The sequence below is a fragment of the Dermacentor albipictus genome, chromosome 2 (genome assembly GCF_038994185.2).
Source record: "Dermacentor albipictus isolate Rhodes 1998 colony chromosome 2, USDA_Dalb.pri_finalv2, whole genome shotgun sequence".
NCBI lineage: Eukaryota > Metazoa > Arthropoda > Arachnida > Ixodida > Ixodidae > Dermacentor > Dermacentor albipictus.
This window is the reverse complement of record NC_091822.1, coordinates 192256197-192268482: the sequence shown is the minus strand read 5'-3', so window position 1 is coordinate 192268482 and position 12286 is coordinate 192256197. Positions and strand designations below refer to the sequence as shown.

At 45.3% G+C, this 12286-nt stretch overlaps 1 protein-coding gene across 4 annotated transcripts in view; it reads right to left on the bottom strand.

Moving 5' to 3' along the window:
- skd (mediator complex subunit skuld) overlaps positions 1-12286 on the bottom strand; it is a 159061-nt gene that overhangs the window by 76026 nt on the left and 70749 nt on the right. For all 4 annotated transcript variants that reach the window (XM_065427431.1, XM_065427429.1, XM_065427430.1 and 1 more), the window contains 5 exons: positions 10824-11177; positions 10295-10437; positions 4665-4983; positions 2104-2373; positions 821-917 (listed from right to left, as the gene is read on the bottom strand). In XM_065427431.1, coding sequence (XP_065283503.1) covers positions 821-917; positions 2104-2373; positions 4665-4983; positions 10295-10437; positions 10824-11177 — 1183 coding nt within the window. The remainder of the gene's footprint in view (positions 1-820; positions 918-2103; positions 2374-4664; positions 4984-10294; positions 10438-10823; positions 11178-12286) is intronic.

Sequence of the window (12286 nt, the reverse complement as noted above, 5' to 3'; positions counted from 1 at the left end):
GACATAAATTCACTAACTAAAATCTGCTTGCATTATTGTGTCCTTTATGGTTTACTGAGTCCACAGACACGTATATAGAAATTTTTTAACGAGTGATTATTTTTTAATTACTTTCACGCATAATGCCAAATGATTTTTAATTATCTGACTAACTAAGCAAGCTAGAAGGAATGTAATTGCATTTTTGGAATCTGCAAAAGAAACTGAACAAGTTTGCCAAGTTTCACCAAGTTTCATAAAGAAATAAGCGAGTTGTATTTTGATGCAGCATCTCCCCTTAAATATGCTCAACCTGAAACTATAAACAGTCAGCAATCTGCTTGGGTGCACAGTGGACACAACTTAAATTTAGTTTGATGAATGCAAAAGTGGCACAAGAGCCTAAATTCCCATATGCATTCCCACATTTGGGACAAGGCTGCTACTAGCATGCATTCACACAGTATGTTTCAAAGAAAAGGGGATGTGATCAAGTTCAAAATTATTTGAATAAACTTTCATTCCATTTTGAGTCTAAAATAAATTACAGGGTTTCATGTGCCAAAACCACAATGTGGTTAAGAGGCATGCCGTAGTAGGGGACTATGGAAGTTTGGACCAGCTGGGGTTCTTTAACGTGCCATTTTGAGGGTATATTTGCTGTGTTCCAGCACATTTAGCTGAAGCTCCTAACTTTTTCATCGTAAAATTTATTAGAGGTAAATATTGAAGGCAAATTTATTTTCATATTACGTGGAATGCTCCTGTCTTTTCACGACTGCTTTCTTTGTGGTCAATGCTGACACGAGAAACAAAACGATAGTGGGCTGCAGCAACTCACCTAGAATGCCGGCCGTTGTGCTGTTTTTAGACTTTGTGATGGCTTCATCTGTGGCACCTGGAGGCCTTGTGGAACTTGGTGTAGATGGAGCCTGAAACTGACAATAAATACGCATGTAACACTGCATGTTGCCATCTCTGCGTACTGGAAATAAATTGTTGATATGCAAATCACAAGACACGCAAGCTTACTGGGACTCAGGCAAAAAAAAATTTGAGAAAATAACTTGTGTTATATCTGGGACTCTAAAGTATTTGCTTCAACGTAAAGCTTATAGCTATATCTGTGGCATGTCACATGAAATGGTAGATGGAAGTGACCTACACATAACATGGGAGGCTGATGCAAGTTTCAACACGTGTCCATCACGTGACTTTTTCTGGCACGGCTAGATGATTGCACAGGCATTGCATACTTCATGTGGTTGACATTGACGCATTCAAGTAAAATGCAAAGCGTGTCATGCAGCTTGGCCATTTTGGTTGCATATAAACTTATTTCCCTCCCCTCCCTCTTTTTCACAGTCCCTAAACTGACTGAATGAGGGCCTTAAAATAGGTTGATTCTGCATGTAGATAGAGCTGCTCAATTTTCGCTAATTAAAGGGACACTAAAGTGAAAAATGATTTCTTCTGCATCAGTAAATTACCGTTCTAAAAAATAAAAAACACCACTCTTACAACGATAAGACGTTTGGTATGCCAGAAAAAGCGTAAGAACAAAATATGGGCGACGACGCCTAGTTAAGTTCCCGCACCTGGGGGCTGTGACGTCTTGGATTTTGATGGCATCTTCTAGGGCCTACTAATTATACATAGCGGTACAGAATGACTACATTGTGTTTTAAAGGAACCAAATATTAAACATGGCAAGTTTCGGGACCTTTATTCAGCCAACGCGGCCTAAATACGAAAACATACTTTGGAATCCCTGACGTCACGCTAACGTACCGGCGTTGGGGTTTCGGCGCGAAATTCAAATACTGATACATGGACCTTCATTTTCTCATCTAATAATCAAACTATTTTTTTTTTAAATGACTGCCTGCAGGGTTCTCAAACAATGCTTCATTAGACTACACTGATTTATTGTTTCGCTTTAGTGTCCCTTTAAGTTTTATGGGAATGCCAACATTAATGCTACTGCCTATAATAAAAGGGATCCCAGGGGCACTAAAGATTGAGGAGGCAGGGCACATATGTTTAACACTTGAATTTCGCAAGAGACATTCAAACAGGTAGCACAAACAATGCAAAACATAAACTAGAGCTAGTCTCGCTTACGGGGTCGTCGCTGCTCTCATCCGAGGAGGAGGTGTCAAAGATGTTCTCCAGGTCACACTCGGTCACCTTGAGGTCTTCGACTCTGGTGAAGCCGGGGTGCCGAGGCGTGGGAGGGGAGCCACCTGGAGCTAAGTCCCCCTGAGATCCGGGAGTGGTGGGCTCTCCTATGACGCCAGCCAGAGGGACGCCTGCCACACCCGACGAGTCTACAGACGAAAGTGCTGGCTCCGTGCCCACTATCTCCATAGGCACACTATCCTTTTCTTCTTCCTGTGTCCACACAAAACACAAGACAACAAAGGCTTCGTAAAACGGGAAAAATATTTCCTAAAGTGCTGCGGCAGGTTCTATATCAATCCAATGCTACAGGATACACTGTTTGCGTGGGATAAGTGAAAGTGTTACAGGTGTGAATAGGGCAGCACGCTATGTCATGGGCACATACAAAGGCATTGAAGCAGGAAGGCAAGTACTTTGGACTATTATCCTTCTTTTGTTGCACACTGTCTCATGACTTGTCTCGTGAAATCCTCCTCTTCTCAGGTGCCAGGTGATATCAAGTGACAGCCATCTTGCTGGAGTCAACAGGGTGCGCAAACTGAACTGCGAGGCTGAATTAAGGGGGGATATGGCTTTTGCATAGTGAAAAATGGTCGAAGAAAATCAATTTTTTGAAAATCACGTTTTCAGTTTCTATAATAATTTTTTTACCTGATCCCGAAATATGATCGCTGAAAACCACACAGATGTGTTCTAAAGAATTTGTTGTGTCAGCCAACGTGCCGAAAAATTTCGTGGAACTCACAGAAGAACAGGGTTTTTCAAGCCACCATATCTCCAGAATTGTAACCGAGCGCCGCCTTCTTGGTCTTGTCAAAAAGAAAATTTCTCTGTCTTCTAATTTGTCACTTCAGCCATCTTTACATACAGAAGCTAGCACACAAAAAGCAAATCACTGAAGGTCATTACGGAGTCTCCAACAGGCCGTGCCCACGCAACTCCAGCGCGGTTTTGCCATTGATCTGGTGCTCGCTTCGCACGGGCATTATCTGCTCTATGCACCTCGCGAGCTCTCAATGTCTTGACCACTGTGATCTAGACGAGTGTCAAAACAGGCATAATCCAGACATTGAAGAAGCGCAACCAACCTCTCCATTAATGGATGTCTCAGAGCTGCAGCTAAGTATTCCGAGCATCGGTGACACACTTTGCGCGCGGAATCCTCGGACACACAGATAAGCCTTTTGAGCATCGGTTTTTTGGACTTCACTTCCAGGTTTACTTCCAATGATGTCACATTTAGCTATGCTCATAATATTAAACAAACATTCTACTGCTTTCTGTAAGCTTTCCAAGTCCTCACAAAGTTTAAAAGAAAAAAAATTTACTCAATACGTCTTCAAAATATGGTAGCTGCTGCAAAAATTAGGCCGCAAAAGCACAGGGTAAACCTCAACTTAAGTGACGGCTTGCAAGGCATGCATGTTTCAGCTGCTTTGCTGCCCATGTAACAGTGCCTCTTTTCATGTGCAGCTAGAGCTCCTCAGCCGTTATGTAGGCAAAGAATTCAACATGTTGCTGAAAGCCTTTGTTTAGTCACCTGGTCATCGCTACGAAAATGCAGCATTGAATGCGAGAGACATTATGTGAGTGATGCCAGGGGTAAGACTCTCTGCTCCACTAGAGGCACTATGCAAATACAATTCTGAGACGCGCTGTGATTTTGCGGGATGCATGCTCTTCACAGAGCAGCAGAAGGATGGCTTGCAGAAAAAAAAAAAAAAAGGCAAGCAAAGCACTTCAGACTAGAGGTGAAACACTACAGACGCCATGCTTTTGATAGGACATCAATGGCTACAGCTCTGGTGCCTTTTAAAAACATACTTAAAATCTATGGTACAACTTGAACACCATGTTTTTCTTGCCTCCTGCTCAGCTTGTTCCGCTGATTTCTTTGCGACCGGTAGGTATACCGTATTCACTCGAATCTAGGCCAGCCCCGATTCCAAGCCAACCCCCGAATATACGAAGGAAGGGGGGGAAGAACCAGGAAGGGGGGGGGGAGGGAGAGAAAAAGAAGAAAAAGCTGCCATCCCCTGGAGAGCTTTGTCAGCCAAGGAAGTGTAGGCATGGCCTCCCAAGACAGGATGATGCCATGCGCCTCCTAATCTTGGAGGCTATAGAGTGGGCCACTGAAAGCGAAGCCTGGCTAAGCCAGCAGAAAATCCAAAATGGTGACCCCTGAGGTAGGGTAGCGTGGCTCGAAATAAGCAATTTAGTGCAGATAATCTAACTTTGGAGCCTAAATTCATCTGAAAAATTAGTCACGAAAATGCATGAGCTCTAGGGAGCCCTGACCGTGCATTTATGAAGTCCGGAATATCCATCAAGTCTGAATTTTGGAGTCCAAAAGTATGTCGGCAACTGTATAATAAAGTAAATCTAAAATGTTTCTTGCCGATAACAGAATGCAATGAATATGGGTTATAATGAGGGTATTATTGTGCAGTGGCGTCTGTTATAATGAGGTATGCATGTATAAACATGGCTGTGCAACTCACCTTGACTGCAACAGGGGTAGCAGCTTGACTGGGTGTTCCACCCTGCTGTGCAGAAGCTGGCTGGCCACCAGGAGTGGCAGCTGCATTGGCAGTAGTAGTGGCAGGGTCTTCTTCTGCCTCGTCGTGAAACTCGTATGGGTCCCTCGCACTTGGAGCACCGGGAGTAGAACCGGCTTCCCCCACTTGCATCGCAGAGGTAGAAGCCATGCCATCCCCACTAGGCTCCGGTTGTCGGCAGGGCACAGAAAGTCTCCACGCATCGTTCGGGCTCGATCTTCGAGGAGCACCCATGTGTGGTCGTTTGGATGGGGGCACATCCCTGCCAAACAGAGCGAAACATCTTGGTGAGAAAAACAACTAGCACAACGTTATTAAGCAGCAAGTTTATGCAATGAGACCAGTATCATCACGTGGCACTACCAACTCTACTTGCACAAGACCACATCAAGATGCACTCAGCTGGTTCACAAGCACGCTCCATATGCCTAAGATCATAATGAATTAAGCCTTAATATACCGTATTTACTCGCATAATGATCGCACTTTCTTGTCGGAAAAATTGACGCAAAAACAGGGGTGCGATCATTATGCGGATTAAAGCTCCCGTGAAAAGAAAAAAAAATTTTTCGTTTACTTCTACTGTACCTTATGGACCCCCTGCTGGGTCTTTATGAAGTAGGTTACATAGAATTGTGCTAGGCACAGACACAAAAAGACACCCAGAAAATTAACAAATTAAAACGACTAGGCAAGAAAAAACGAGGAAATGCTGGAGAGGGTGATACACGGCAGTCTGTGCTGTTTCGAGCAGTACCAGAAGACGGTGAAAACAAGCTTTTAGGCAAGAGTGCCTTTTATTACTGCTTGTAGCGGAGCATCATTCAAGCAGACAAATGCTCCACTTTTTCTTTTCTTGCGATGCCCTTTGTGTCACTTGGTTCTCTTCTTAACCTTGTGGTGTTCCCATGAAGGCGGGAGCTTGACTATTTGTGGATGCAGTAACTTCTCTGGCAAAAGTGAATTTTGACTTGAGCTTGAATAGTTTCTGCTGTTGTGATTTCATGCTGTGGAGCTGCTGTTTGTTCAGCAAAATCAGTTGCGAGGCAGATTCAAACCATTCTCTTCACTGAAAAAAACCCGTGTATTCTCCAGGCTGCAAATTATGGGAATCCTTGTCTTCTTAGAGGGCTGCATATTCATATTACGGCACATGCCTGAGTAAGGGGACGAACCTACAATGTGTGCAGTTGGTTGTAGACAAATTGTTGTCCTTCTGCCTTTCTGCATTGGCATCTTGTGGTTGCTTCTGACATTTAGCATCAACGAGTTGTGCCTGGCTTCGTTTCAAAAACGTAGAAATGGCTCACTTTCAAAATCGATCAAGGGACTTTCTTTTTGTCAAGAATGAAATTAGCTCTATGTTCGCTGCAATACTTATAAAAAATTAGGTGCTACTCGAAATGTTGTGCACATATTTAGCCTTTTGTTTTAAGCAGTCGCTTACTTCTAGGAAAGTTCTGTCGGCATCATCACTGCAGCAGGTTCGGATCAGATGGAGCTGCGACGAGAGAAAACTTTCTTCCATTGCCACACCCATCTTCATAGCTGGGCAAAAAACACTTCATCTGTTCTGTTGCTCTGCCTTTTCAAGCACAAGTATCAACCTACCTTGTTCCGTAGGACATAATTAAACATACTGCATGCATAGTAAGCAAAGCGCCGGACCCGAAAAGTACGTAGCACATGACCTTCTGCGCTCACATTCAGATGCGAAATATATGTGCTTCTGCTGTCTCTTTTCATAAAACTTTATTTTTCATCTACTTTCTCTAGGAACCTGTACAAGGGCTGTGCATACATGCAGAAAGAGCAGGGGCATGTGTTCATTCGTGTTGTTTTATTTGTGCACATATAATTTTGTGTTTGATCGTTGTCGAGTGAAGACGCTGAGGCCCGAGTTTCTTGTAGATGACAAACTCGACATGTGCCACGCCACCAGCCCCACAGCGATGCCGCCACTGTTCTCCGCCACAACAGTCGCCGACCGTTTGTTCGGACCTCATGGGGACTGCGGAAATGTCCGATTAAACAGGTGTCCAAAAAAGCAGATTAAGGGGGGACGAGGGGATCAGATCGCGAAAATCGCAAAAAAGATCGATTTTTGGCAACGATGCGTTTCGGTATCTGCAATGCCTAATCTACATTGTATCAAAACGGCTTGACTGAAAACGCACTAAAAGTGCCCGAAAAAAATTAATTTTTCAGTGCGTAGGGCGAGAAAACAGCTTTAAATCACGTAAAATCACCGCAGTTCGCGAAGCCCTAACTCGTCTTTCCCGTCACCGAACGCCGTCATTTTGGTATCGTTCGAAAGCTCGAAGTTTCGCCATTCCGTTTCTGAATTCTTTGGTCGTCGCCAACTTGTAACAAACACACAAACACAAAAGAAGCGTGGGTCTGCTAGAGGCGGTCACATATGCCCTGCGATGAAAGCGGGCCTCCGATTGGTTGCCGTACTGAAAGGCGTCTCGCCATTGGTTGCTGCTGCAGCAGCGTGCAAGCTGGCAACCACAGCGGACCGCAGTTATCTGCTTTAAAAACCACGCCGGCGTCTTTCTTCGTTTGACACTCGCAGAATTCGGATTTATGAAAGCTCCCAGGTCAGTGATGGATCGTTGCTCGTTCGAAAAGAACTTTTAAATGAAGCATGCCTTCGGAAAACGGAAGCGCAAGCCTCCTACGGCGAGAAAAAGACGGCGGCCAGCGGGAGAAGCGGAGAACCCCACTGAACATGCGGATAACGTGCCGCGTTATCTTGCACCGTGCGATTCCAGCAGCGAAGCCAACAATCGCCCTGTGACATCGACACTGATAACCAAGCCACCGGAAGACGTGCCAATGGAGGCTCTCACACCTGTGCGTACGGCTGCGTGAGTCAGCAACCGAGATCGCGTCGTAAGAGGCGACGCGGGTCTCCATCGCCGGCAGAGACGGTGTGCGTTTCCGATGCATCGTGCGACAGGGACACGCAGCCTGCGAGTGAGCCCCAACCGTCGACGAGCTACATACTGTATGGTGACTCAAGGCTCACCAGACGAATCGTTGCACGATTCAGACGCGCCTCGAGCCGCATTTTGTGTCAGCGGTGACTGCAGAAGCACAGGCATGCAGCGTTCGCGACTCCCTTCGCACAGTGTCCGCGACTGAGCGGAAGCAGCAATGCCAAGAACAAATTTCGGCCCCTTGTGACTGTAAGTTCATTATTATGCCTGTTTCCGCGATGAACTCTTGGATCGCTAAAACTCTGTGCCCAAGCTGCCAACAGTGTTCTGTGGGTGTACACTGCAATACCAGGCTCGGTCTGGCAGTGAAAATGGTGGTCATGCACTACTCCAGACGGCGCAAGAAAAGGATAAAGAACGCCTGAAGAAGGCATCCAAAGCCCACCAAACAATGAGGCAAAGGTGTAAGAAGATGCCTGACAGCAATGGTTCAAAATTACAGCCCTGGTGCTTTTTAATAGATTTGCAGTGCTCTAAAAACATTGCAGCCAGTTTTCTCGATTGCATTTTTTTTGTCAATCACCTCGCTCGTGGAAAGCGTAGCACAACAATGGCTGGACCGATTTTGGCCCAGTTTGTTTTGCTGTGATCCACAAGCTGTGCTGTACTTAAGGACAGTCATGAAATGTTTCTTTATCTTTCCATTATTTAATTATTTCACAATTACTACATGACTCCATGCAGTGAAGCACAGTCATGTGCATGTTATGTTGAGTAAAAAATTATTAGCACACTAAAAAAAAAAATCGAACACTGTCTTGATGTTGATTAGACATCTGGGCAAACATGCAAAGCATTCCCAGCTTCCTATCATGTTTTGTTACTGTGCCAGGCTTTCCAGTGTGTGTGCCAAATTTCAGCCCTTTCTGTCAAGAAACAAAAAAGTTAATTCTGATCCCCTCCTCCCCCCTTAAGGAAAAAAAAGACAGAAAGAAAGAAAAAAAAAAAGAAATCCTTTATTTCCATGCACTTATTGGGCCTTTCTCCTGCAGTGTTGCCGTGATGAAGCGGCAGAATTCGCCTTTCGTAGTGAAGCTCCAAATCATAAATCGGGTTGAACGTGGTGAGAAGTCAGCTGTCCCCGCAGTGTGCAAGATTTCTCTCCGCACGATCTTGAAAAATACGGGGGAGATTAGGACAAAAGCGGCCAAACTCGCGACCCGGTGCCTGTGGCACCTGACACGTACACACAGCCATGTGCAAGTGGTTCATCCGAAATTGCTTCAGACGTGCAGGCTTCGGTGATGACTGTAAATTCTGATGAATGCAGCGAAGTCGTCGTTAGTGGTGCCAAATTTTGGAGCGAGCTGTCAATTTCCAGAAGCTGTTGACGAATCAATGGTCGATGAGTTTGCGAGTGCAGATGATGGTGCCACGTCAACGGGAGAGCCCGAAAACGAAGACTACATTGCCAACATCGTACCAAGCACAAGTGAAAGTAGGCACAATGAGGAAAGCAACGATGGTCCTTTGCCTATATCCTCCGAGGTGGCTGATGCACTCGCACTAGTCCGGTGCTTTTGCGCCAATGCAGAAGGTTGCGGCCTCAGCTGCTCCGACTCCTTAGACAATGTGGAGAAGTGTGTGCGTTGCAGGCGGCGAGATTGCTCAAGCAGAAGAAAATACAAGACTATTTCATGGGAAACTAAGCTAGTTTCATCAATAAAGTGATTTTACAAATGGTATGTGTTTTTATGACATCCAATTCTTTAGCAGGCTTATATCGAATTATGCTTTATATCAAACTGATAGGCATCTTTTTGCGAGTTCAATATAGCCGGGTTTGACGGTAGCTGTTTCTCATCAGCACGACAAATAAAATTGGGCTCCGACGGATGGTAGAAATGCTAGGCCTAGAAGCACTGACTGCAGGGCACCTCACCATGCGTTCACACTCTGCATCACATGCAGAAAAGCTTTGTGGCCTCAATGATAGAGGTGTGAGCCTCTTGTGCACTCTTCTTTCTGCCGAAACATCTACTGCTTGCAGTGTGAAAAAATGCCGGCTGATTCACATATTTTAATAAGTGTACCCTTATATTCTGTACTGTAATGCTTTCACTTTTGCACGTGGTCTGTGCACCAATCACTATTTATGTATAGTACATTGCACGAATGAGATTGCAAAGAAGCATGTGTTCCTACATAACCACTTGGGAGTTTCTAGTGTTGCTGCACGACTTGCTCCTTCATAAAATTTTGTAAGTGCCTACATGTGCCAGTATCCGCACAAAATTAGCACAACAACCAAAGTTTTCTAATTGCTCTACACTACTTGAATTTACGGTCTGAAGATTCCCTGTTCAAAAATACCCAGATATGTAACAAGACGGATTCACTTTGAGCTTGGTATAAAGTGGGACCACCTTACACATCTGTCAAACTGACATCAAGCTTGAGAGACTTCAACACATTCTATCGACAGTCATGAATTTGATGCAAGCGATGCTTGTTTGCCTCCTTACAACTCCACAGCTGCACATAGTACACTGCTGATGCATACATCCAACTCTGTGGCCAATGGAAATTGTAACAGATGACAAAAGGCAATTGGCATAAAGCACTGACCATGCAGGTTGGTAAACAGTGGTGTAATCATAAAGCAGGCTGCTTCCTAGTGGCAAGGGGGCCTCAGCTTCCAGGAGAGCCTCGTGAGGAACAGCAGGAAGACACGGCCGTTTCAAGCCTGGGTGCTGTTGCTGCTGCACGGGCTGGAGAAAAAACAACTGTTAGACGACGTTGGGCCACCATAACGAATGCACTCAAATTTGTTAGTTTGACTCTGATGGGACTTGGCAATATCAAAACAACCCCTCTGAGCGATCAACTCAACCAGCCTTCCCCAACGCTGAAATGAAATAATGGGTCTGCTAATGCCTTTGAGTTCACCCCATGAAAGTGCAATCACTGTGACATGGGATCGAACCAGCCTACATTCTTTCAGTAGCAGTGAGGAGGGTGCCTTTTAACACTTGCAAAGTTCTATGTGAAGTAATGCACAAATTATAATTGCCAAATGACCTATTCTGAAAATTCACATGGCAATGCCAAGCCCACATATGGGGTCAGCATGAAAGGAATAAATTTGATAGGCTACCTGTTGCTGCTGCTGTTGCTGAGGCTGCTGTGGTTGTTGCTGTTGTGACGCAGGAGGTCCAGGTGTTGTTGGGGGAGCCTGCAACTGGGGAGCAGGAGTCCCAGGTGGACCACCAACCGGTGTGCCTGGTGGCAGAGAGGCTGGACCACCAGGAGCAGCCAGAGGAGTGCCTGGCATCTCTTCGGTACCCACTGATGGTGGAGCATGTACTCCCGAGGACCCCAACGGGGTAGCCACGGATGAAGATGGAACTGACGAAGGACCACCCCAAGGATGGGACGTGCCCCCTGGTGAGCAGGATGGTGGTGCTTCCAAGGGTGGTTTTACTTCGAGCAAGGATGATGGTGAGAGCAGCTGCAAAGGCATCACAATGTTACCTCAATTTGGACTGCATGGCTGCTCTATGTGCTATGAAAATAGAGTGGGGAGGGCTAAACTACCTATTGCAGGTGCCAATGTTCCACATTCTGGTGAGCAAGTTCTACTGATACAAGCAGTTTCAAAATTATTCTAGTCAGAGAACAATAACTTTTTCCTGGGTGAGTTGGTGTTTACTGAACGACATGGTAATGTAGCACAAGAAACTGGAAAAGAAAGATTCTAAGGGACTGACAGACTTTCTTTCTCTTCTGTCTGTCCTTTAGAATCTTTCTTTTTCAGTTTTTTTTTGCACTACGATACCATGTCCTTCTAGTTAGAGAACTTCATGACGAAAAGACCCTTCTAAGTATCTTTCTTTTTTTTTGCAGAGCAATTACTTGGGAGTTCAATGATGAGTTGTATATTGAATCATGTGGGTTCATTTATTTAAAGCATCTTTAAATCTACATGTTGAAGCCTCACAGCACCACTGTGTGGGGATGCATGACTCTCACACGTCCCCTGATATGTTGTTTTCCCGCACGGCTCGCGTGGCCTGGCGCCCGCGGCGGTCAGAGTGGTTGAGGCGCAGTACGAGAGATGGCGCGAGTGTTGCGCTGCGAACGCCGCCGACAGGCGGAGTTACTTGGGCGCCGAAAGACAAGGCGCTGGCTCTTCGGTTCAGGACAGCAAGCAGTGCGGACGTGCCGTGCCGCGCGTGTGCCGATCCATGCTTCTGCAAGACCGTCTCGCGTGGCCGCTTTCGAACGCGCCACCGTTCGCGTGACCGTACATGCGAACGACTAGGCGTTGGGATCCAGCATCTGGATCCCAACTTATAATATTGAATAATGATATGCACATGCATTGGCAAGCAAGTTTGGATATTTTAACATGTTGGAACATCACAATTACATTGTCAATCGAAAAAAGTTAGACTAGTAAGTTGTGTACACGATAAAGATTGTACAGATAAAGATGTACAGATAAAGATGTACAGATAAAGATGTAAAGAAATTACTGAACTGATTTTGCATATCTTTTACTGGTTTATACGTTTCCAGAAAAAACAATTTTTTGGCAACCACATTCAGTGCATCACC